This window comes from Crotalus tigris, unplaced genomic scaffold (assembly GCF_016545835.1).
Source record: "Crotalus tigris isolate CLP2741 ecotype Arizona unplaced genomic scaffold, ASM1654583v1 scf7180000024437.13266115, whole genome shotgun sequence".
NCBI classification, from domain to species: Eukaryota; Metazoa; Chordata; class Lepidosauria; order Squamata; family Viperidae; genus Crotalus; species Crotalus tigris.
In genome coordinates this window covers 9242668-9269394 of record NW_024100606.1, presented here as the reverse complement: position 1 = coordinate 9269394, position 26727 = coordinate 9242668, and the positions used below count along the sequence as shown (strand labels likewise).

Below are 26727 nucleotides of genomic sequence, written 5' to 3'. Positions count from 1 at the left end.
TGGAAGGACAGATGTGCCAAACTGCCCATGCCAGTGAAGAGATAAATAGTTCAATATATGAAATGCTCAGATGAATTAGTAAACTTGTTTCAAGTATGATTTTCTAAATTGTTTTAATATTGTTGTTACTCATTTAACAAGTAAATTACAAGCACTGAAACCTCTAGAGCAGTGGTTCTCAACCTTTTTAATGCCGCGACCCCCAACCGGTCGTAAGTCAAGGACTACTCAAGCGGTCGTAAGTCGAGGACTACTCAACTGGTGCAGCACCATTTTCAGAATGGGACTTTTGGCAGGCTCAGCAGGGCAGAGACAGCCTGCACAATTCCTATTGGCTTTTGAAAGCCAATAGAATTAGACTCTATTCAAGAGAGTCTATTCTATTGGCTTTCAAAAGGCAATAGAATAAAAAGGAGTAGCACAGCTAAGGAAAAGGGGGAAAAATGGCGGACTGCATTGTTTGGCGATCCCCGTGAAATGGTCGTTCAACCCCAAATGGGGTCCCGACCCACAGGTTGAGAACCACTGCTCTAGAGATTACTGTATTAGGGTAGAGATTATTAACAGTGAATTGTGACGGTTTTTTCAATAGCAAATAAAGATATGGCTAAAAGACAAGCTGAAAGGGCAAGAATAAAGAAAATGGGATCTGAACTATGTGCTTGTTCTTGTTTTATTGGAATTAGTAATATGAAGTGCTATTTACAGTAATTTTCTTCATTTGTGGATTAGAGAGTAATGTACATCCAATTTTGGGGACTTTATCAAATCCAGTCTATAGTACTGGTCTTCCTTCACTATGGATTTATTTTAAAAGGTCATAAACCTTATATTGCATTCATAAGAACAAATGGTTAGGAACATTTGATTAATTTGATTTTTATTATGCTATTATATTTGAATCCTGGTAAATTGTTCAGTAATGAGAATAAGGCTGTATTTTTCTTTTTCTTATATACTGTTAGCATTTTAGTTTTTCCTCTTATATTTTAAAACTAAAAAATGAACAGAAATGTAATGGCTATCCCTACCAGTGGTTTCATTTCAACCACTTTGATTTACATATCTACTCAGTAATTATAGTATCTGTCTTAGAAGTTAAATGAAAGTTCTGTAGGTGAAACAATTCAAAATCCATTGGACTTCATAATCTTAAATGGACTGTGATCTGTGCTGCTCTGTTGTAATTACTCTAGTCTGGATTCTAATGCATAATTTTTATACTCTATTATGAGCTTCCCAAACTGATATGTGATGTTGTAAAGTAGATAGAATATTCTCACTCACCCAATTTTTTTTTCTAATCCATCAGTGGGATTTAAAATTTTAATTTAAAGATTTTTAAAATCTTTTTAAATGCAGATCTTCAGAATTGAAGAAATTGGTTTGGTCAAATTTACAACTTTTTGCTATGGAAAAGATCTCTAGCTCCTTAACTTAAATTAAGCAAACTAATTATAATGGGGATTGTTTTATTCCTAAAGTTAAGAAACTAGCATTTTATCTAAAATATTCCTTACTTTATCAAGTGTGCATCAACTACTGTCTCCTTTGAAATGAGTTATTCACCATTTCTTTTGTGTGCCCTGATAACTCTGTGGCACAGTGTATTAGCTATTCAAGCATTTCATGTATTGTGAAGGCAGATTTCCCCATGTTAGCCTGTTAATCAGTGGAAAGGGCTATTAACAATCAGTATTTCAGTACAGCTTTTCAGCCTGCTTCAAAGATTAGTGGCAGGCTTCTGTTTTACCCAGGGTCATGTGTGACCCTAGCTGTTTGCTCTTTATATTTATTTATAGAAGCTCTAGCTTGGCACATCTATAAGAATGATGAAAATGTAGAATAATTCAACAAAATATTTCAATAATTTCACCTCTGATTCTTTGCAACCCATTAAAGCACCATCATATTTATAAAATAATATATTATGTGCAGGCCATTATTTATACTCAGGTCAATTTTTAAAAGTCTGAATAGTTTTCCTGAGATCTTAAATCCTGTCTGGAATGCAACAGGGAATTGGCCTTGTATTTGTATGGTGTTAAGAACCAAATCTCATTTAACAGAAGCTTCTTTTTATGCTAGCATAGTAAGCAATGCAGTATTTATTTTAATTAGGCTTAATCTAAGAAGCCGGGATTAGCTCTGCTTTTCTCTTTAAGAAGTGTGACTAGGCACTTTAATTATTGTCTGTACTTTTATGTTTAGTCTCCCAAAGACTTAGAACATCAGAGTTGTGTGCACAATTATTATTTACCTGTGAAAAGAACACAATTGATGGCACAGCTGACATGCAACAAGGACCGTTCCTATTCAACCTTGCTTTTTGAAGCTATATAAAAGCCAATTAGTGACCTGCTTATTGAGCAGATTATTTTTGTCTGCATTTTATCCATAGTAAACTAATATGCTGTCTTCTTCCAAAGACTAAAATCACATTTATGTTGATCATCAAGAACTTTTTAGGAGTGCTTTGATAATGCACTGAATGTTTCTAATGTAAAAATATCAGCAAAGACATTTGTTTGTTCATTTCTTATTCATTCATTTATTCATTCAATTTCTATAGCCATTCATTTCAATCAGTGATTCTAGATGACTTGCAGTATAAAAACAATAGAACAATAAAAAGTCCACAGCAGCTGAGATAGGACGAGGGGGGACATGATAGCAGTGTTCCAATATCTCAGGGGCTGCCACAAAGAAGAGGGAGTCAAGCTATTTTCCAAAGCGCCTGAAGGCAGGACAAGAAGCAATGGGTGGAAACTAACCAAAGAGAGAAGCAACCTAGAACTAAGGAGAAACTTCCTGACAGTTAGAACAATTAACCAGTGGAACAACCTACCTCCAGAAGCGATGAATACTCCAACACTGGGAAGTTTTTAAGAAGAAACTGGGCAGCCATTTGTCTGAAATGGTATAGGGTTTCCTGCCTGAGCAGGGGGTTGGACTAGATGACCTCCAAGATCCCTTCCAACTTTACTATTATTATTTTTGTTGTTGTTGTTGTTGTTGTTATTTAAGAGTAAACCCAAAAAACAGGCCCTTTAACACATTCAGTGACCCAAAAGTGCTTTTTCAAAAGGCAACTGGACTTGTTTTTTTTTCTTGAAAACATTTCGGTTCTCAACCAAGAAGCTTCTTCAGTTCTGGCTGGCTGAATGGTGGAGAATGGAAGTATTTATATTCCTTAGCAGTTATCTGGTTGTTAGCATTCTAAAGGTCAGTTGTTAGCTTTTTGAACTTCAATGACTCTCATAGATCTAATAACTGACCTGGAGAGTGCTAATGACAAAGGAATATAAATCCTTCCATTTCCCAGCATTCAGACAGAACTGAAGAAATTTCTTGAATAAGAAGTGAAATGTTTTCAAGGAAAAAAATCAAGAAAGTCCAGTTACCTTTTGAAAAACTGCCTTTCAGAAACCATGACCTGGATGATTGAGAATCTTCATAGACATTCAGTGCCCCAGGTACAGACAGCCAACTTTTTAAAACCTTGCAAAAGGCCATCAGGGTTGGGGTTTGGGATCATAATCATATAAATTTGATTTATAAAATAAAATAAAATTCTTTTAAATGTAGAGTAAACTAAAACATTTTACTATGGTTGATAGATATGTAAGAAAGCCAAAAATTTTAGAAAAGTAGAAAAGTTTGACACAATTGAGGAATGGCTGGCGAAGATAATGGAATTTGCAGAGATAGCCAAAGTAACTTCTTTGATTAGAGAAAAACAATATCTATTTTTATAGATGACTGGAACAATTCTAGGTTGCTTCTCTCCTTTATTAGTTTCCTTCCATTGCTTCTTGTCATGCCTCAGGTGCTTTGGAGAATAGCTTGACTACCTCTTCTGTGTGGCAACCCCTGGAATATTGGAACACTGCTATCATGTCACCTCTAGTCCTTCTTTTCATTAAACTAGACAACCCAATTCCAGCAACCATTCTTTATATGTTTAGCCTTCAGTCCCCTAATCATCTTTGTCACTCTTCTCTGCACTCTTTCTAGAGTCTCAACATCTTTTTTATATTATGGTGACCAAAACTGGATGCAGTATTCCGAGTGTAGACCCCTCCCAAGGCATTGTAAAGTGATATTAGCACTTCATGTGATCCTGATTTTATCCCTCTGTTAATGCAGCATAGAATTGTGTTGGCTTTTTTGGCAGCTGCAGCACACTGCTGGCTCACCTTTAAGTTACTAATGTTGAATGAGGTACCACCTATACTGTTGAGTCCGTGGCGGGAAGAGACACGAGAAGCAGTTGAAGTTCTCAGTTTTCTTTATTCTGCGTTCAGCTTACAAGTAGATGGCTTCAGCAGCTCCCAAAACCTCCCAATTTCTTATATAGACATTTCCCGGGTAAATGCGATACTTTTTCCGCGCCAGCACCCGCGCATGCGCACGGCGCTGGCGACAGCCTGTCTGGTCCCGGGCAGCTTTGCACCTGCCCGGGACTGCCTGCAAATGCCCGAGCCGTTTGCAAGGCTCGGGACATAACACCCCTTTCCCCCGGGCTAAAACTACTACCAACATATAATCACTTATTTTATGCAGTGTTCTGCTTCTCAGTGCTCCTATCGTTGCCTGGCTTTTGTTTAGCCAGCAATGTTATGTAATCCTCTAAGTATTTAGGAGACTTCTTTGCTCTCTGTGACCTTCTCAGCTCTGGGTTACTAGCATGAGTTCCCTGACTGGAGGGAGATGTGAGCCTGTTCTCCTTATTTTGCCTTGGTGCCTTCCAAGGACTGTGCCCCGCTGCCTGGCCTGCTTGCTCGCCCACCGGGCTCGTCAGGCCAGGGCTTCTGTCACTTTGTGACCTGGTTGACCTGCCTAGCTGTAGACCCTCGGGCCCCTTGAAGTGATAGCCACTGCTGGGCGTCTCTGTTGAACCTCCTAGGTCCATCCAAGACCTGTCAGGAGGCTGTCCATTCCCTGAACCCCGTTCTGTGTCCGGGCTTGTGTGGGTTTCTGTACTTTCCCAAAACTCAGTTACTCCCTGATTTGGGCTAGAGGTGTTGTAGTCGGGACTTGGTTCCTCGACCACCTCCCTGTATGTTTGACCCCCTGTAGGATTTGGGGTAAGGTCAGGCCAACCTTGGGAATTGTGTGCCAGCTCTCTTGCGGGGAATGATTTGTTGGGATGCCCCCGGGTATCCTCCGTGACTGGAGTGCTGTGTGATGTGTGTGGAAAGTGAGTATGCCCCCGGGGTGACTCCCTGGCTGGAGTAGGCGTGGATGCCTGGTAATTAGGTAGGCTCATAGAATTCTTGTACGGAGCTCTCGCGGAACCCTGGGATGGGCCGTTTGTAGCTCCATCAGTGGAGCTGGGCAGCAGCTCGTGCCCTTCCCTTTGCTCCAAAGGGTCCCCCTCCCCCCCTGGAAAAGACCCAGGAGTCTCATCTGAAAAGTCCCGCCTAGGGCGGAGTTGGTCGATGTGCCGACGCAGGACACGACCGTTGTCCAGGGCAACCTCGTAGGAGAGAGGACCTGTGACCCTGGAAATAGAAGCGGGGACCCATGTATGACCAGGCCCGTAATTGCGAGCCCAAACCGGGGCACCCACAAGTAGTTGTCTAGGTGCCCTAGGATGTGAGGTAGATGAAGGCAGTCTGTCCGGATGCAACCGGTCAAGTTTAGTAGTAAGTTGACGCCCCCAACGAAGTTCAACTGGGCTTCTCCCTGTAGAAGTGGACGGTGTGGTGCGATAAGAAAGGAGAAAGTCAGCCAACCTGTGATGCCAGTCCCCGTAGGTGAGTCTTTTCAATGCGTCCTTTGTGATGCGCACCATACGTTCAGCCATACCGTTGGTGGACGGGTGGAAGGGTGCAGACGTGGCATGACGAATCATGTTTGCCTGTAAGAAAGCTTGGAATTCGGAGGAAGTGAATTGAGGGCCGTTGTCGGACACAATGACATCTGGCAGCCCGTGTGCAGCAAAAATCCCCCTCAGTACCTGAATAGTCTTTGCAGTGGTGGTGGATGAGACAGGTACAACCTCAAGCCATTTTGAATGGCTGTCAACAAGGACCAAGAAGAACTGGCCCTGAAAGGGTCCAGCGTAGTCAATGTGCACCCTAGACCATGGGGACTGTGTTTCCTCCCATCTATGCACGGGAGCTTGGGGCATCTCTGGGCGAGATCGTTGGCACAGGTGGCATGCATGCACCTTAGCCTCAATATCTTTATCTAAACCAGGCCACCACAAGTGGCTGCGCGCAAGAGCCTTCATACGAACAATGCCAGGATGACCCTCGTGGAGGGATTCTAAGACCCTAGTCCTCATTGAGGTGGGAATGACAACTCTGTTTCCCCAAAGCAGACAACCCTGAGAAAGGGACAGCTCGTTCCTTTTGGACCAGAAACTCTGAAACTCAGGACTAGGGCAGTGCTCAGGCCAACCGGACAAAACCCAAGAACGGACACGTGAAAGTGTGTGATCAGTACCTGATTCAGCGGCAACATCCCTGGCATTAAGAGGGAGCTCGGGCAAGGCTTGGATTGATAGAATGTTGACAGCTGGCGCAGGGTCAGCTTCTACTACTGGCAGAGGCAATCTACTGAGGCCATCAGCATGGCCCATTTCTTTTCCAGGCTTGTGGAGTAAGGAAAAATCATATGCAGACAAAAAAATAGACCACCTAAGCATTCTAGGGGAAATGATTTGGGGAGTCTGCTTACGTGTGGTAAACAGTCCCAGCAGAGGCTTATGGTCAGTGAAGACCGTGAAGTGCCTGCCATATAGAAAGTCATGGAATTTTTTAATTCCAGCAACAACAGCCAGAGCCTCCCTGTCTATCTGAGCGTAGTTGCGCTCAGCAGAAGACAATGTTCTGGAGTAATATGCAACAGGAACCTGAGTTCCATCAGACCTGAGGTGGCTCAGGACAGCTCCAACCCCGCAAGGGGACGCATCACAAGCGATGCACACAGGAAGAGACTCGTTGAAATGTGCAAGTACACTGTTGGAAGAGAGCAAAGCCTTGACTTTGTTAAAACAACCCTCATGCATTTGTGACCACTGCCACACTGCTTGCTTGTCTAGTAGCCTGTGAAGAGGCTCAGCTACACTAGCTTTTTGTGGAAGAAAAGAATTGTAGAAATTCAGGAGGCCCAGGAAGGCCTGAAGTTCGGCCTTGGACTTTGGCCTAGGTGCTTCTAAAATAGCAGTCAGTTTGGATTCAGCAGGGTGAATCCCAGCAGCATCAATTTTGAACCCCAGAAATTCAGTAGAAGGCACCCCAATCATGCATTTGTCTTTTTTGAGCTTGAGGCCTGATTTCCTGAATCTTAACAGAACAGCTCTTAGCCTTTCAGCTAGAATGTGTGTGGAGTCTCCTGCAATTAAGACATCATCAAAGTAGGGGCAAACCCCCGGTATGCCCCGCAGTGTGTTTTCCATTACGCTTTGGAAAATCCCAGGAGCGACATTCACTCCAAACTGCAGCCTTTTTACCTTAAAGGCTCCCCTGTGGGTCACAATAGTCTGAGCTATAGCAGCATCATCATCAACAGGCAGCTGTTGATACGCTTGAGCTAGGTCAAGCTTTGCAAAAACGCGCCCCCCCTTGAGGGAGGCCAGAATATGACTGACCACAGGAACAGGATAGGCATGTTGCTGCAATGCCTTATTCAGAGTGCATTTGTAGTCAGCACAAATGCGAATGTCCCCATTTGCCTTTAGAGGCGTGACAATGGGGGTCTCCCAAGGACTGGAATCAACAGGTTCTAGGATTCCCTGTTGGATCAGTTTGTCTAACTCAGTGTCAATTTTACTCTTTAAAGCAAAAGGGACCCTTCTTGCTTTAATTCTAATGGGAGTGACAGTGGGGTCTAGCTTTAAGGACACAGGGGGTCCTTTGAATGTGCCCAGCTGGGGGCTGAAAACATCTGCAAATTCTTTGCAGACTTCCTGTAGGTCGAGTGTTTGTAACTGTTGAGTCCTGTGACGTGTATCCCCAGGGCCTCAAACCAATCGAGTCCTATGAGACTCGTTCGTTCACCCCCTACTACTAATAAGTCTAGTGGACCTTCAAAACTCTTGTATTGCACGTTAAGGGTGGCCTCCCCCTTAACACACACTCTTGAATTTTGAAAATCTGTTAACACAATGTCAGAAGGCCTTAACTTGGCCTGAGTTCCACTACCGGAACAAATCTTCCTAAATGTATGCAAGGAGATAATTGAAAAGGCAGACCCTGTGTCTAGTTCCATAGATAATGGAACCCCTTGTAGCTTCACCTTGAGTGACAGCTTTTTCTTAATGGGCTTGTGTGTGCCTGTCCTAAGGATGCTTCTTCGCGAAGCGCAAAACCCTATTCTGGCTGGGGAATCTGGTACCTTTCAGGCGCAGTTCTTCCTGAGGTTGTACCTTTCGTCGGCCCAGACACACAGCTGCAATGTGTCCTTGTTTGCCGCATGCCCGGCAGGTAGCGGAGCGGAACTTGCAGTCGGTTCTCCTGTGGCGACCTCCACAGCCGATGCACTTGAGCGGAGCTGAAGAGCTTCCCTTCTGTTTTTCTTCCTTCGTGGGGTGGAGACGGTCGACTTCCTCGTCCGGATCCTCCTCGGAGTTTCTTTGGACGTCTTCCTGGTGCACGGATGCAACCTCTGGACTGTTTCTGATCGGCCGCATGTTCTTGACAGCGCCGCCTGCTGCTTCTTCTGCGGTGACTTCCCTTAAGGCATCTTGGTAGGACAATTCTTCTTTAGCGAAAAGTCTCTGTTGTAGATCTCGATGCCTTAACCCGCACACGAATCGGTCCCTCAGTCGTTCTTCAAGGTCTTTGAACTCGCAGTGCTTGGCGGCCTTCCGTAATGCGGCGATGAATTCTTTGGCCGACTCACCGGGCCGTTGATCCCTCTGCTCGAAGGTGTGGCGCCATGCGATGACGGACATCTTGGGGTGGAAGTGCTCCTTCAGTAGCTTCTTCAGATCTGCGTAGCTTACAGACTCTACTGGAACAGGTGCTGCAAGGTTTTCTGCGATGTCGAAGGCGTCTTGGCCGCAAACACAAAGCAGGGTGGCAGCCTTCAAGCTCTCTTCCCTCACTTGGTTTGCCTTGAAGTAGTTCTCCACCCTGGCTACGTATGACTCCCACCGCTCTGGATGTGAGACGTCGAATTCCGAAAGCCTTCCGATTTTTGCCATCTTCAGGAGACGGGTCTATCAGCCAGCCTACCCCCGAATGCGCACTGGATTGGCGGGTAGCTGCCGAGTCGACGCCGTTCCGCCGCTCAGGACTCACTTGGGTAAGCTTACACTTCTTCCTTTCCAGGCGGTGTAAGGCAATCCCATCCTCGTCGCCAGTGTTGAGTCTGTGGCGGGAAGCAGACACGAGAAGCAGTTGAAGTTCTCAGTTTTTTTTATTCTGCGTTCAGCTTACAAGTAGATGGCTTCAGCAGCTCCCAAAACCTCCCAACTTCTTATATAGACATTTCCCGGGTAAATGCGATACTTTTCCCGCGCCAGCACCCGCGCATGCGCACGGCGCTGGCGACAGCCTGTCTGGTCCCGGGCAGCTTTGCACCTGCCCGGGACTGCCTGCAAACGCCCGAGCCGTTTGCAAGGCTCGGGACATAACATATACTGTACCTGTGCATTTGGTTTTTCTTGCCTAAATGTAGAACCTTACTTTTTTCACCATTGTATTTCATTTTGTTATAGGCCCAATGTTCAAGTTTGTCAATATCCTTCTATATCTTAGTAAGAGTAAGAATTAATTTTATAAATGTACTTATATTTCCTACAGAGGAAATTGGAACCTTCTTTCTATTCTATTCTGTTCTTTTTGTTCCTTTTCTACACTTTTTATTTATTTTTTCTTTCTTGTATCATAGATCTTTGATTTGAATATTTGTGCTGCATTTAATTTGTGCATCACAAATATTCTCGTAATTGTGGGGGGGAGGAGAGAGTGAGAGAGAGAAATCTGCTGTTTATAGGCATCAGATGCTTATGATTTTTTCATAATTGTTTCATGCATATAGAATAAACTCAGCTGAGAAAGTTAAGCTCTAGCCAAATTGAAAATCTTTTGACGCTTTAAGTCTATGAACCATATAAGGTATTTATGGAGCATTTCCAATCTGATTGCCAGTGAATATTATTTCCAGTTCTTTTGTTTCCCTATATTCTCTAGCAAAGTGCTAGATTTTTCTAGAAAGGGGGTTAAATAGTTTCACTCTGTTATGCTTATTTTTCACCATTCTGCTCTCTGGGTAGAAATTTGTTTTAAATAGCAGTAGTAGTAAAACTCTGGTGCAGCAGCTGAATATAGTTCAGCTCAAGAAATCGAATAGATGGTGAATGAGAATGTGCCTCAAGGAAGCACTGAAGTTTTACCTCTTTTCTTTTTTTCTTCCTAGTTCAAATGTGGGAAATCTGCAAGATGGAAAATCTAAGTAATGAGAAGATGCATCTTGTTTGCACATTGTAACTTCTTTCTAAATTGCTGGTCAATCTAATGGTAGCTGATCTAATGCCACAGAAAAAGGAATATTAAAACCAGATTCTGTAATTTTTAAAGAATTTTTAAAGAATTCATCTTGTTTTCATGCAGCTTGTATGCATGGATTGTAATCAATAGTAAATATTTTCAGTAGAAAAAGTGCTGCTTCCTACATCAACAAGATTTTTCTTATTAACATTTCCAAGTTTTGTTGTTTTTTTACTAGTAGCTATGAAAACAAGTGTCACTAACCTGAAGATTCTTATGCAAGAAAGCTTCCCAAGCTGTGCAGATCTACAAGGTCATTTATGAATTGCTATTAAAAAGAGAATACAGGTAGTCTTTGACTTAGACCACAATTGAGCCCAAAATTTCTGTTGTTAAGAGAGATATTTCTTAAGTGAGTTTTACCCCATTTTATGACCTTGTCAGAGTTTTTAAGTGAGTCATTGCAATTGATAAGTTAGTAACTCAGTTGTTACTAAGTGTACTGTTGTAAGCCGAGGACTATCTATACATCACCCAAAAGACAGTGTATATATGCATTTGGTGTTAATATCCATCTAAAAATAATTTTATATATCCTGAAGTTAGAGAAATTTGTTACTAGATGATTTCTGTGCCTGTGCAGTGAGATCCTAACAAGTTTAAACGTTTTCCTCTCTTCTTATGGAATTCTTTAAGCTACACTTGGATCAAGCACTTAAAAGAATCTTCCTATAGCTCATCCCCCGAGAGATGTTGGATTGTCCTCTCAAAATGGCTCAAGGAATTGGATTGTCCTCTCAAAATGGCTCATGTTTCAAGGAATGTCGGCTTCTTTTATTTTTCTAGTAGCGTGCCCTGCTACTTGACACCTTTAAAAAGAATTTTCATATGCTGTTATTACTTTCTGATGTCCATGTGCATATTTAGCCAATAGATTTATTTATTTAAAAAATACATAAAACTCTTTCTATCAATATTTGTGAATTTGGGTTCCATGTAAAAATAAATATAACCAGAAAGGAATAAATACAATACAAAAAACCCCAATAAACTCGAAAACATGATAAACATAATTTGAGACTGGAAATAAAAACATTTATGTGACCTCACACTGTTGCAAGCTTCTGCTAATTAATCTACACATTTGATTGTGGAAAGAAAATTGTTTGAAGATATAATCTTTGTCAAACTTTCTCATTGCCTGATTTGAATATCTTTGTCATTTTAAAAGTCTTATTTTTTATGACAATTTTTAGTGTATGATCATGAAAGGGTTGTAACATTTTAAACCATGAATGTTAGGCTTCCATGATAAAGATGTTGTTTGGAATTTAATTACATGATATAAATTAAATCGTTGTATTAGATGCAATTTAACTTTGAGTTAATGCTTTGATAATTATTAGTGAGATAATGAAAAACGTACCATAACATTTGGATGCTATGTTAAAGATTATACTTGATCTGAAATGGATTTCTTCAGCCTAATGTTTTCCAGATATATTTGAATTATAGCTCCATTTCATTCTTGGGGCATAGTGAAATGACTCCTTTCATCATAGCATGCCCAATTTCATCTTCAATGTAGTGCATGCTTTTTCATACTGCATCAATTAAAAGTACTGTATATTGTTGCCTTGTATGCAAAATAAGTGCATTTAAGTAATGGAAAATCTAGTCCTTTGCATTGGCTATGTTCATACAAAACATTAAGACATTGAATATACCCAACCCAGGTTGAAACTAGCCAGTGCTAGATTTTGTGCAACTGCAGTGCTAAATTTGTAACTGATAACTGTTGAAAACCAGTTTGGTCTAGTGGTTAAGGCACCCAAGTTAGAAATCAGGAGATTGTGAGTTATAATCACACTTCAGGCATAAAAACCAGCTGGATAAGTTTGAGCCAGTTAATATTCTTCAGCTCAGATCACCTCACAGAGCTGTTAACGGACGAATAGAAGGAAAGGGCTATTATATTCGCCACATTAAGATATTTATTAAAATTATAAAGACAGGAAGTAAATATATAAATATGTATGTAATATAAACACTGCCACTGGATCTGCTCTTCTGTTTTCTATAGTCTGCTCTAACATAAAGTTGATATGGAGTAGGTAGCAGTATGGACAATGCTTATAGACCATAACTCAGTTGTGAATGCATGAAAATATTCAGAACTCTCCGTGCTTCTTTTGAGTTTGTTATTTGATTCAAAATGATAAGAAATTTAATCAAAGTGAAAAAAGTTAAGATTTAAAGAACTCTGCATTTTCTAAAATTAAGTTTTCATATTGTCTCTGTGCATTCATCTATGCATGTCAGATAAGAAGCTTTGGACATCACAAATTATCAGAGCATATACAACATAAGAGCAGATATCAAATCTTCTGCCTCAGCACTTTAGCTGTTTGTCTCTTTCTGTTGCGACTGCTAAAAGTTTAGCTATCTTCAAAGAGGACACTTTCCAGGGTTCTAACATATGAACACTTTATACAGTGTCATTTTTCAACAGCATTATATTGTTTCGAAGATCTTTAATAATGTATATATCTAGGATCTAAGAGTCTTCTATGTGAGAATGTTTTACAATAGAATTTCACTTATAATAAATCTATGAGATCTTTGTGTCCCAAACTGAAATGTAATTTAGATCACAATTACTCACTACAATTATCACTACTTGAATGCTGCACTACAGGTTAGACATAAGGGGGAAAAAACCAAGATCCTTTTGGAGAGGAAGGAATATTACAAAGCATTGTGGACTAAAAAGAGTCAAGATAATAGTTGGTCAGTCTGAGTAGACAGAATTATACAACGCAAAGACTTTATTAAATTGCTGTCATTGCAGTTTAATGCTTGATTGACCCTCAAGTCCCAAAACAAGGCAGTAAAGAGAGGACAGAAACATTGCATTTCTTTGGGCCCCTGGGCTTATTACACTTTTAACAAGGATGATAATGTTATGATCTGAAGCCAAACAGATTAAAATCAGAAGGTATCATGAATACGAATCATGATGAAAAATAAAATCAGGAACACAGATAAAGTAGGACATTTGTTTCTGATTAATACTATACATGAAGAAATATGAATACATCTCTTATTTATAGGTTAAAAATCTAAACAGTTACTCTCTTACTTTTACATAGCTTAAAATAGACCAGTTCAACAATTTTGGAGATTATTCATAATTTCCTAAAAGTAAATATTCCAGAGTGGAAAGTAGATCATTGTTCTTTGGCTTTGGACTTTTCATACAGCTGTAAAAACAGTGCTATAGACATTTAGTGGTGGTTGGACTAATTATTTGTTTTGATTGGATTTTAACTTGAATTATATTTTTAACCTGTTTTTAATGTTTTAATTCTTAATTTTTTATATATATTTTGTTGTTGTAAACTGTAAGGAAGTTATTACTCTGCAGATGTGGAAAATCAACTCCTACCACCAACAAACATCAAGCACATCTGTCTATGGTGGTCCACATATGGACAGATATAAGTTCGTAATTCTTATTATAAAATACAATTTAGCAATGAGAGAAAGTCTAAGAACAAGAAACATTTTACTCTTTCACATTATTATATATTGTATGTATCCACCATTTAGGTGATAAATGGTATAGTACAGATTATGTAAAGAGTAAAAACCTGAAACATTGCTGTTTAAGGGTATTATTCAATGATTTTCTTACGGAAGTTACATCACCCTTTGATTTCTTAATAATTATGTAGTGATTAATTCTTAGAATAATAAGGTTGGAAGAAAACTTGAAGGTCTTCTAGTCCAAATCCCTGCCCATGGCAGAGATCCTACACCATTCCAGACTTTCTTTTGTATTTGGTGGGACAGATACACAGGATCACAGAAAGAACAACAGAATAATAGAGCTGGAAGGAACCCCAGGTGTCCTTCAGTCCAACACCCCATCTAAGCTGGAGACCATATACAATTTCAGACAAACTAGTGTCCAATATCTTAAAAATCCTGAGTGATGAAGCACCCACAATTTCTGGTGGCAAGCCGTTCCACTAGTTAATTGTTCTCACTGTCAAAAAAATCTCTTTAGTTCTAGGTTGCTTTTCTTCTTGATTACTTTTTATCCATTGCTTCTTGTCCTGCTTTCAGGTGATTTGGAGAATAGGTTGACCCCCCCCCCTTCTTTGTGGCAGCCCCTCAAATATTGGAACACTGCTATCATGTCACCTCTAACCCTAGACATGGTCAATTCCTGAAACTGTTCTTCATATGTTTTAGCCTCCAATTCTATAATCATCTTTGTTGCTCTTCTCTGCAATCTTTCTAGATTCTCAACATCTTTTTTATATTATAACGACCAAAATTGGATTCCAAATGTAGTCTTACCAAGGCATTAGAAAGTGGTACTAACATTCCATTTAGATGGCTAACCCCCGAACATGGCAGGAGAGGAGGATTAAAATTGACAGCCTGGACAAGGCAAGATAATTTTATGAACAATTAGAAGGGGAAGAAGAAGAGAGTAGTAATAGAGAAAAATTAGAGTTAGAATCTAAAAGTCAGGAAGATCAGCAACTAGAGTTAAGAGAAAAAGAGAAGGAGATAGCAAATAAGGAAAGGAAAGAAAGAGGAACAGGTTTGAGACTGAGACAAGCTCAGAAGTAAAATAATGGATGAGAAGATTAGATTAATATCAATCAACGTTAACGTTTTGGCACCAGCCAAAAGAAAACAAATATTAACTAAATTTTTCAAACAAGGTGTAGACATAGCATATAAAAACAACACAGAAAATATTTGGAATTTACGAAATTAGGAGAATTATATACGTCACTAATGGAACAAAAACAGAGAGGAATAGCAGTTTATATTAGAAAAGGAATTAGAGCCAATTTAAAATATCAAGATACAGAGGGAAGGTACTAATAATAGAGCTACAAATGGAACAAAAAATCATGGTTATTGGTGACAATCTTTGCTCCACATGAAAACCAAAAAGAATTTTATAAAGATCTACACAAAAAACTGGTAGAAATTGTACAAGGAAACATCTGTATAATTGGAGATTATAATGCGATAGTGGATGTAAAAATGGATTATATTAGTAATATGAAAAATAAAAAGTGGAAAACACTACTAAATACATTTTTCGAGATGGCACATGAATTTAATTTATTTAACCAATGGAGGAAATAGAATCCCATAAAAAAGGAATATACCTTTTTTTCAAATCCACACAAATTGTGGTCTAGATTGGATATGGCATGGATGAACCGGGAAATAGGACAAGAAGTGGAGACAATAGAAATAATGCCAAATATATGGGCAGCTCATAACCCTTTGAAAATAGTGTGGACAGGTCAGAAAAAAGCAAAGAGAAGGTGGACACTTAATACCCAAATTTTAAAGGAAAGAGAATTAACTGCAAGGATTAAAAAAGAAATGGAATTATTTTTTAAAGAGAACACAAAACAACAAACATCACTACAAATTATATAGGATATTGCCAAAACATATTTGAGGGGAATAGCAATAGCATATACAGCTAGGAAAAATAAGGTGAAAAGGCAGACAAGATTAAAAAATTAGAATCTAAATTACAACAGGAGCCACAAGATGAAATGATTAAAGAGGAAATGATTCTGGCCAACATAAATTAAATATAGTAGAACAAGAGGAATTGGCAAGAGAACTGGAAGTAACTAAACAAAATTTTTCCGAACATACATATAAACCGGGGAGATGGCTTGCTTACAAATTAAAAAAAGAGAAGGAAAAAAAAATTATTCAGGAACTTCAGGACAAAAATGGAGAATTGCAATATAAAATAGATGAAAAAAAAAAAATAATTCAGGAATACTTTGAGTTTCTATATAAAAAAGAGGAAACAGAGGAGGAAAATATAAAACAATATTTAAAGGCCAATGGTCTCCCGGAATTAAAAGAAGGACAAAGACAATTATTGAATAAAAAAATAACAGCAATGGAATTAAGAATGGCAGTACAAAAACAAAAAAATAATAAAACCCCGGGGCCAGATGGTTTACCATGGGAAGTATATAAGACTCTTTATGAAGACCTGGAAATGACGTTATTAGATGTATATAATGATGTATTGGAGAAAGCCAAATTACCAGACTCCTGGAAAGAAGCCAGCATAACTCTTATTCCAAAAGAAGATACGGATCCTAAACAAATAAAAAATTATAGACCAATCTCGTTGTTGAATTCAGATTATAAAATTTTTACTACAATAATTGCAGAACGATTAAAAATAATACTAAATCAAATGATACATTCGGATCAAAATGGTTTTTTAGCTACCAGACAAATTAGGAACAACACAAGAACAGTGTTAAGTGTCCTGGAATATTATGAACTGAGTATCTCCTTTCGGCTGAGAGGATAAAGATTGGCCAGTAAAATGGCCAATCATTTAGCTGCACCAACCATAAGCCATAAGATCATCTAAGCAAGCAGACCCACTGTGGAAGATTCGGTGAGATTTTTTTTTACCTCTAGTAACCCCATAACCCTAACCCCATAAAAATGCATGCCATCCAGCCTGTAAATCATGACCTTCAATTATCAAAATCCTTTCATTTTCTAAGTTTATCCAATCGCTGATCCAAAGCAACCCTGCTGCTTGATAATAGATTTCCCATTTTGGGAGTCCAAGGCCACCTCTACTTCTACTGTCCTGTAATGCTTTAATGTTTATTTGTGCTTTTTTTAACCTAACCATATAAATTTATTAATCATTTTATTAAAATTCGTCAAAAAAAAATTTCCCCAATTTTATTGGAACTGTTTGAAATAGATATAACAATTTTGGTAAAATATTCATTTTAGTTGCCGAAATCCTTCCTAACAACGTTAATTGTAATTTCCCCCAAATCTCTAAATCTTTCTTTATTTGTAATATCAATTTTTTATAATTATCTTCTTTTATTGAGGCACATCTCATGGTGAGCCAAATTCCTAAATATTTAATCTTTTTTACAACTTGCAACCCAAATTTTTCTTCTAATCCCCTTTTTTGTTTTTCAGTTAAATTTTTTTACTAATAATTTAGTCTTTTCTTTGTTTATTTTTAATCCCGCCACCATTCCATATTTTTCTATTTTATTCATTAGAATATTACCTCTTTCTAATGTTCCTCAATAAAAAAACTAAGTCATTTGCAAATGCCTGTGTTTTATATTCTTCTGTTTTAACCTTTAGTCCTTTTATCTCTTTTTGTTTCTAATTTGAGTTAATAGCATTTCTAATGTTACAATAAAAAGTAAAGGTGACATTGGACATCCCTGTCTTACTCCTTTGTTAATTTCTACTTTCTCTATATTCTCCCCATTTATTATTACTCTAGCCTTTTGTATTTTGTATATTGACTTTATTCATTTGTTCAAACTTTTCTCCAAATTTCATATCTTCTATCTGTTGGAACAAAAACTAGCAATTAAGGTTATCAAATGCCTTGTGAGCATCTAAAAATACCAATGCAACCTGTTTTTCGGGGTGTGCTTCATAATATTCCAGGACACTTAACACTGTTCTTGTGTTGTTCCTAATTTGTCTGGTAGCTAAAAAACCATTTTGATCCGAATGTATCATTTGATTTAGTATTATTTTTAATCGTTCTGCAATTATTGTAGTAAAAATTTTATAATCTGAATTCAACAACGAGATTGGTCTATAATTTTTTATTTGTTTAGGATCCGTATCTTCTTTTGGAATAAGAGTTATGCTGGCTTCTTTCCAGGAGTCTGGTAATTTGGCTTTCTCCAATACATCATTATATACATCTAATAACGTCATTTCCAGGTCTTAATAAAGAGTCTTATATATTTGTGTGGGATTTCTTTTTTTTTTCTTGTGAAAAGTTTTTTTTTCTGGAATTATTCCCCTTTTTGTTGAAGCGGCATTTTAAACGGGGGGAGGAGAAGCTTAAGAAAAGGACAAAACCTATTTTTGTTTTAATGGCTGATTCTATTTTTGAATACGTTGGAGCCCCAAAACATTTTCTTTTAGAGAGACTTAAGAGACTATGCATTTGGAGAGTATTATTTTTTCTTATTTTTTATGTTTTCCAAAAAGACTTATTTGATTAACTTTGAGTACTCGTTGGGGGACATCTTCTGCTGGAACTACGTATCACTCTTGCTATTTTTTTTCTTTTCTCTTGGAATTTGCATGAAGGAAATAGACTAAGAAACTTGGGAGAAGATGGATATTGAATGACTGTGTTTAAATATAGTCTCCCCCAAAAAAAGAATGTCTTCAAATATGATAAAAATGGAGGAAACCTGTTTAGACTCTATTTATAAATATATTTTGGATAAAATCTTAGAAAACACGGAGATGATAATTGCTTGTAAAAAAGAGATTTCTTTACATCGACAAAGTCAAGCACAAGCTTTAAGTGAAATTGTAGTTTGTATTCAAAAGACTTGCTCTCAGCTTACTGAGATGGAAGAAGCAAATGTACAGTTGGATTTGCAGGAATAAGCCTTGATATAAATGGTGAGATGATCTATAATATGGAAATGGAGGAGCTTACTTCGGAAGGTCAAGCTGATTTGCAGATACCATTTGACTTTCTGAGAGAGGAAAAACTATTGGAAGAAGAGCAAAACTTGACTAAAGAGGACCATACCAAAAAAAAAGGATTCCAACTAAAGTTTATGCAACATTGAAAAAGATGGGAAATGACATTTTGGCATGACCTTTTCAGAATGATTATAACTCTTATACCAGCCTAAGAAAATGGATAATGGGAGATCTCTTTCTTCTATGCACAGTGTGGCGGGAGACAATGGGAGAGCTATTTGCGGAACTAGAGACTCGACTATGGAAACCTATTTGGAATAGAAGGAAACCCAGAATAAGATATAAATATTTAATTTGAGATGATAATTATGGATGGTAAAGGTTTTATAGCTATTTGGACTGTTTTGGATTTGGTTTGTGTTAAATGGGAAGCTATTATGAAATGATTTAGAATTTAATATTGAAGTATAGCAAGAATATGTGTTTTTTCTTTCTCTGTGTATGTTTTTCTTTTTTTCTTTTCCCATTTGTGGTTTTTGTTTTGGAATGAGATGGAATTAATAATTGGAGAATTATTGAAAAAGAATAGAAATATAGTTGAGAAATGTAGGAATTTAGTTTTGGAGCTAATATGTTTAAATAAGAGAAATTTGGAGGCCCTGAAATACTTAAGTAATTAGGTTAGCTTAAATTTAAATATTTGGAAAAATTAATAAAGTTTAAAACAGGATCTTTGGGATAGAGAAGGAGCTTTCGTAAAAGATTATTGACTAATGAAATTTATATCTGGCAATATACTTAATGAAAATCTGTGTTAGAAATGTACTAATGAGATTCCAATAATTTAAATAGATAGTGTTGGTTTTGATTTAAGCATTTAATTTATATATAGTGACATATTAAAGAATAAATTGGCTATAGGAGTGTATTAATTTGATTATTATATCGATATTGAGTGGTTGAAAGTTTTTATTGATTAAGGAAATTTATATTTAGATATATTAATGAATGAATTTATTTGAATTTAATTGATTATAATTTCTACATAGATAGAGAGGGATGTTTTAAGGAATATTGTGTGAATTGTATACATATAATGTTATTGTTTTCTCTTTGTAATTGACCACCATATCTCCATGCTGGTTCTTAAGCTTCTGTTGGTGTAAAATGGAAAAATAATAAAAATTGTTTTAAAAAAAATGAATCCGGACTGCTGGAAATGCAAAAATAAAGAAGGAACATTTTACCATATGTGGTGGCAATGCCCCAAAGCAAAGATCTATTGGGAACAGATAAGGAGATGGATTCAGGAAATAACAAAACAACAAATTGAACTTAAACCCAAAATATTTTTATTAGGCATAATCAATCCAAAAATGGAAAAACAATTTCAATACATCATTATACATATAATAACTGCAGCAGACATAGCATACGCGCAATGCTGCAAAAAGGAAAACATATCAACAAATGCAATGATTATATGTAAGATATTAGATTGTACTGAGATGAATAAACTTACCTTAGAAATAAAGGACAAAGAAGTTACAGAATTTTATGAGATATGGGAAATGTATTATAATTGGTTAGAATTGCGGAATAAAAAAGTATGAGAATGTAATGTAAATAAATGTAAATACATGTAAGAGATATAGACATAGTACTGTTAAGAAAAAAAAGAAAAAATGTAATTTGTATTTTGTTGTTTGTAAAGAGAAAAAGGAAAAATATTTTTTTTTAAAAAAAAAGTGGTACTAACACTTCATGTGATCTTGATTCTATCCTTCTGTTAATGCAGCTTAAGACTGCATTGGTATTTTGGGCAGCTGCAGCACACTGCTGGCTCATATTTAAGTGGTTGTCCAGTAGGACTCCGAGATCCTTCTCACAGTTACTTCTATTGAGTTGTTTTTTAGTCATTGCTTTAATGGTTTTATTCTCAGACCAATAGTTTATTTACTGGCTCCATGTTTAGCAAAATGAAACTCATTTTAAAATGAGTAATTATAGCAGATTTATTTACATGTTGACTTTGTTAATTTGTTGATTTCCTAGGCTAGGTTTCATTTAAAAAAATGTTTCTAATAATCACAGAAAGATACAGAATAAAGTCTACCATGAAAAGAGAGATGCTAGGGAGAGTAAATGGCTCAGGAAGACTAATATTGGCATGGATTTTAAGAGACAGTTAAAGTATATTAGAATGGGATTACTTATATAGAAGACATGTTGTTTCACAAAAGAGAAGTCCAACTGCAAGAGAAGGCCAATTGCAAGAAGGCTACCTTTTTGTCATTGGCAAATGATAATCTACAGGTTATGGCACAGAGAGCACTACATCCTTGAAGAATATGGATACTCAGGAACATAGCTCAAGTCATTCTTTAGGATATGGTTCTGAATAGTTAATACCACTCTTGGATGAGTAGTTCTCAGCTTTAAAGAATTACCTACTCTGGAAACTCTTGCATTGCCTCTGAAGGAACAGGAAATTTGGAAATACGTCCCTGAACCTTTCATTATTATTAGAGAGAAATGGTGGCCCTAGTAGCAGCAGATCTAAACTGTTGGAAAATACTTTTGAAAATAAGACAAAACAAGCCAGGTTCTCATACTCAAATCAACAGTTCCTAAATACAACTGAGAGCTGAATGTGGTTCATCATCGTCGTCTTTTTACAGTCCTTCACTTCTTGCTTCAAATGCAGCTTGGATTATTTAACTTTAAGGTATTGAGAATTTAGCTCTTGGATTTCCAGATAGGTCATTCTGCTTCATGAAACAATAAAAAAAATGTGCAACTTAAGCCTGACATTGTTTTGTTTACATTTTATCATTTTTTTTTTTTTTTTTTTTTTTTTATTAAAAGTTTTATAAATTTTACAAAAAAAAAACAAGAACAATACAGAACAAAAAACAACATATACAAAAGAAAAAAAAATTAAACAATACATATAAAAAAAACCCCCCACCCCACACCCCTCCCAAAAACCCTCCCTTCCCCCCCCCTGAGCTTCCCAGAGCAGAATATAGGCTTAAGAAATAATAATAAAAAAAAAAATAAAAATAAAAATAAAAATTAAATTAAAAACTTTATATTTATATATATAAAAAAGATATCTATAATATATATAAAAATAAAACTTATGAAAAAGCTATATAATATTTTTGTATACCCAATCTAAATTGTATAAATTTTATCCATTTGTCCCAGATAGCAAAAAACTTCTCTTGCGTTTGTTGCTTTAAGAAAGCCGAAATCTTTGCCATTTCTGCCAGATAAGCTACTTTAAAAAACCATTCCTGCAATGTAGGCAAAGATTCCTTCTTCCAATATTGTCCAATTAACAGCCTCGCGGCTGTGATCATTTTTTTTAACAAGAAAGTTATTGAAGATTTAGTTACATTTGTAGGCAATTAAACTAATCTAACCTCTAGGACAGAAGTCCCTGACTTTTTGGGCGCCAGGGATCAGTTCCGTGGAAAGAGGTTTTTCCACAGATCGGAGGATGCGTGTTTTTGTGTGCTGCCTGCATCCTGCAGATGGGGCTTTGCTTGTTTGTGCGGATCGATTGTTGGTGTGCTGCAGCCCAATACTGGTCCACAGACTGGGGGTTGGGGACCCCTGCTCTAGGATGTCTTCTATTACCATTCCAACTCAAATGTATTACTTTCTGTTTTTGCTACCCTGCATTAGTTAACTGTCAGGAATACAGCTAGTCCTCAGCTTAAGACCACAATTGAGTCCAATTGTGAGACAATAGTTGTGAAGTTTGCCCCATTTTACGAGCTTTCTTGCCATGGTTGTTAAGTGAATCACTGCAGTTGTTAACTTAGTAATATGTTTTTAAGTGAATCTGGCTTCCCCCATTGACTTTGCTTGTCAGAAGGTTGTAAAATGTGATTGCATAACCCCAGGACACTGCAACCATCATAAATACATGTCAGTTGCCAAGTGTCTGAATTTTGATCATATGACCATGGGGATGCTGCAATGGTCATAAGTGTGAAAAACAGAATTAAGTTACTTTTTCAGGCTGTTGTAACTTTGAACAGTCCCTAAACGAACTTCTGTAAGTCGTGGATTACCTGTACTGTATCTTTTTTACTTGAGTATGATTAATTTGATATTTGATTTCTAGTATCAAAATGCAAGTTGATACTTAAGGATTCTCAGAATTTTAATAACAAAACCAAACCTTTTATTAAGCATTGTTTATGTTACTATCGTCTGCCAGCATTTGGGAAGGGATATAAACCAAATTCTATGCCTATCTCAAAGAGAAATTAAAGAAACATTCATTGTATTGTTAACAATTTAATCTACTTTTGAAGCATACTATTCATATGAAATGAAATTACATGCTTTTTATATGCTTCTTTTGGAAATCTGTTTTAGGTTGTTCATCTTAAAGGCAGGAGTGAAAAAGTTGTATCTCAAAAAAACTAGTGTAAAATAAAATTCACATTATGACTATATGACTGGCAGATTCATCTTGCTATTCATTCTAATATGAGGTATTGTTGACTACAACTTTTAATATTAGTGGCACCTGGAGGTATAAATGTCAAAAATGAAGCAAGCATAAAGAAGAAAAAGTGTCTCTTTTTATTCTGCATCAACTTTTTGCAATATCTTAGAGCAAATTAACACTGCTCTTATTTTTACAAAGAGAGAGAGAGAGAATAGACAAACAGACAAACCAACTATGATTATCTTGATTTAAGTTGCCAAGAGAATTTTAATATTTGTATTTTTATTACGGTCTCTCTTACATTTAAATTATGTTGTATACACTGTACATAGCATAGAGTTTCTCCATGCCCTGCCAGATCATACTATTTCTTTGCATTATATCCACATTGTGTTGTATGGTGAGGGAATTAGTCCAAGAAAGATTGCAAGAAAAGAAATTTGAGAATAAATCAATTGCTTCTCAAAAAGCAGATGCTAAAGTTTTATTGAGGTCATTGTGTGTGTCAAAATATGTATTAGCTGGATTTTGTACTGCAATTGATTCTTAGAAAATTTTCAGAAATCTTATTACTAAACCATATTCGGGAATGGAAAATAATATGGATAGAGCTGAGTAATTTCTGTAATATAGTGGTGGGTTGCTTTTGTTTGTTAGTTTGAACTTTTGGTGAATGTTCAAACGAAATTAAGAAAGTTGAGCAATTGATGATACCAGTCGAAGGCTTGCATTACGTGCTTATCCTGCTCACCAAAATGCAAATTTTATTCTACAATAGATTTTAAAATGTCAACTTATTTTGCATACTCTGCTACTTGTTCTGTAAGTTGGTATTTCTTTTGTTAAAATGAAGTTCTTACATCACATTAGCCTATACAGGATATATAGTCTGTAGGTTATGCACATTTATTTGGTGAACTGAATACTGGTATTTACAACTGGTCCTCAGAGTTCCGACTATCACAATGGCCAAAGATTTTCATCATTCTATACCATAAATCAGTGGGAAACCTGTCAGGAAGTCAGAAGTCACAATCACATGGGATCCTCAACATTAAGCATGGTCTTTGGTTGACAGCAGTCACTGGGACTTTTGGATCTGCTATTGCTAAACAACACAATCAGATTATGATTGTGTCACTTAGGGACAGCAATTCCAGTCCTTATTGCTGTAGTAAGCTGAGGACTACCTGTAAAAACAATGATTTACTGCAGATTTCCTGATTTATTTTGTTTCTTTAAAAAGACCAATGATGGATAATATATGTATATAAGAAATACAAACACACACACACACATATGCCCAAACTTTTTAAATTGACATGTGAATGTCCAAATGGTATGTGTGAGACACATGCACTGTGGTTGTGATTCTTAAAATACAGAAATTGCAAAATAGCGATCTTGTCCATGAAAATTTATGCTGTACCTTGGAATCTATCTGGAAATATCAATTATATTAAACAAATAAAATGTTAGAGAGAGAAAAGTGCAATATCCCTAAAGCTGGGCCAGCTGGAATGGTCAAATACTGATGGCCTTTCTAGAAACCAGTAGTAGCAATCATTTGTATTTCTGAGGGAATAATGGCAACAGTTGAGAAGAGTCACCTCCTTGCTCTTTTTGGGTGACATTTTCCATAAGAGCAATAGAGAGTCTGCTCTCCCAGGTATTATTGGACAGGCAGATAAAACTGGGAATGGCAATCCCACTTTGGTACAAATATTTGAACAATAACAAAGAAATGGCCCAACATGTCTATAATATCACAGTTTAAATGTTATTTAAAATACAGCATTTATAAAGGAAAAAACTGTCATCCACACTAAAACAAAAGATTTCAGTTAAGATTTATCAATTACTGTATTTCTTAATCCAAAGCCACATTTTTCTGTATATGTAATTACAATTAATTCCAATTTTTAGATTGTAAAAACTACATTTATAAAATCACAAGTAGGGTGTTTGTTCTTTTCCAGCATTCAATTCTCTGTTTGTTGTTTATTTTTCTTTTCTTAATCTATGTGATCCATTTGATAAAAAAGCGTCCAGGAAAGAGACCTAAAATAAAATAGATTGACGACATCCGCAAGTATTGCAGGCCCAATTGGCAAAAGAAAGCTCAGAATCATATTGGTTGGAAACATGCAGAAAGGCCTTCATCCTGCAGTGGATAGACAATGGCTAAGATGATATTGATGGTGATGATGATGATGAAGAAGAAGACTATGTGATGAAAGAAATAAGAGTTTGGCATCTGTTTCTAAATATTTCAAAAAAGACTGACAAATAAGATCAAATCTATGTTTTTCTTTTTCTCCCCCCAGGAAGACATGGATCACAATTATTACACTTCAAGGATATATGGCCCATTTGATTCTTCCAGCCGAGATTTGTGGGTAAACATTGATAAAATGGAAAAAGATAAGGTGAAGATTCATGGAATACTCTCCAATACCCACCGACAAGCTGCAGTAAGACATTTGATATATATTCCAATTTAATTCTTTTTGTTAAACATCATTCATGTCATGTCATAACATAATATAGCATGTAATCAGAAATATTAATCAATTAATCAATAATTCAAATCTGGAAATCCCTATCTGATTTTTGTCTCTTTTTGTGTGAGATGAAATGGTCCCATTTTATATACATGTAGGAAAATAAGTTTTTTTTACTCAGATGAGCTTTTGAATTTCTTTATTAAAAAATGCAGAAAGATTACAAAATGTTTTGAAAGCAAGAAATAGTCTCAGTGACATTCAAGTCAGTGGTTGCTTTGCCCTTGCATTTGTTTGACAGATGAATTATAGTCCAAATTGACTAGCTTAACTGCCATATTTAGAACTAGAAAGAAACAGCCCTGTGTTTATCCTTTACATTTGCACGAGCTGAATTTCTGAGCACTATTAAATCCTTGTCAAAATATTATTGTTTTGAGTTGTTGATACTTGTCAAATGAGAGAGAGGTGACAGATGTAATTTTATTTCCATATCAAAATATGTCTTGGCTAATTCTGATCTTACAGAAAATTCTTGTGTGGGATATTAACTAAACTTCTGATTTACATATATAATTCAGTGCCCCATGACTGCCAAACAGAATTCCTATCATTTTTCCACGTACTGAAAGCCACCAGAAAAATCAAGATTAGTCCTAAAGGGACGTAAATTCAGTAGCAGAAATGACAGTTCAGTTGATATGACTGAATTGATTCAAACTCTCTCACTTGAGAAGTACTTGGGCGTTTTGGGGAAAGAAGTCAGATC

The 26727-nt window shown here is 36.7% G+C and overlaps 1 protein-coding gene across 7 annotated transcripts in view; it reads left to right on the top strand.

The window, feature by feature from the left end:
* PLXDC2 (plexin domain containing 2) overlaps positions 1 to 26727 on the top strand; it is a 330127-nt gene that overhangs the window by 173393 nt on the left and 130007 nt on the right. For all 7 annotated transcript variants that reach the window (XM_039331379.1, XM_039331380.1, XM_039331377.1 and 4 more), the window contains one exon: positions 25782 to 25928. In XM_039331379.1, the coding sequence (XP_039187313.1) occupies positions 25782 to 25928 (147 nt within the window). The remainder of the gene's footprint in view (positions 1 to 25781; positions 25929 to 26727) is intronic.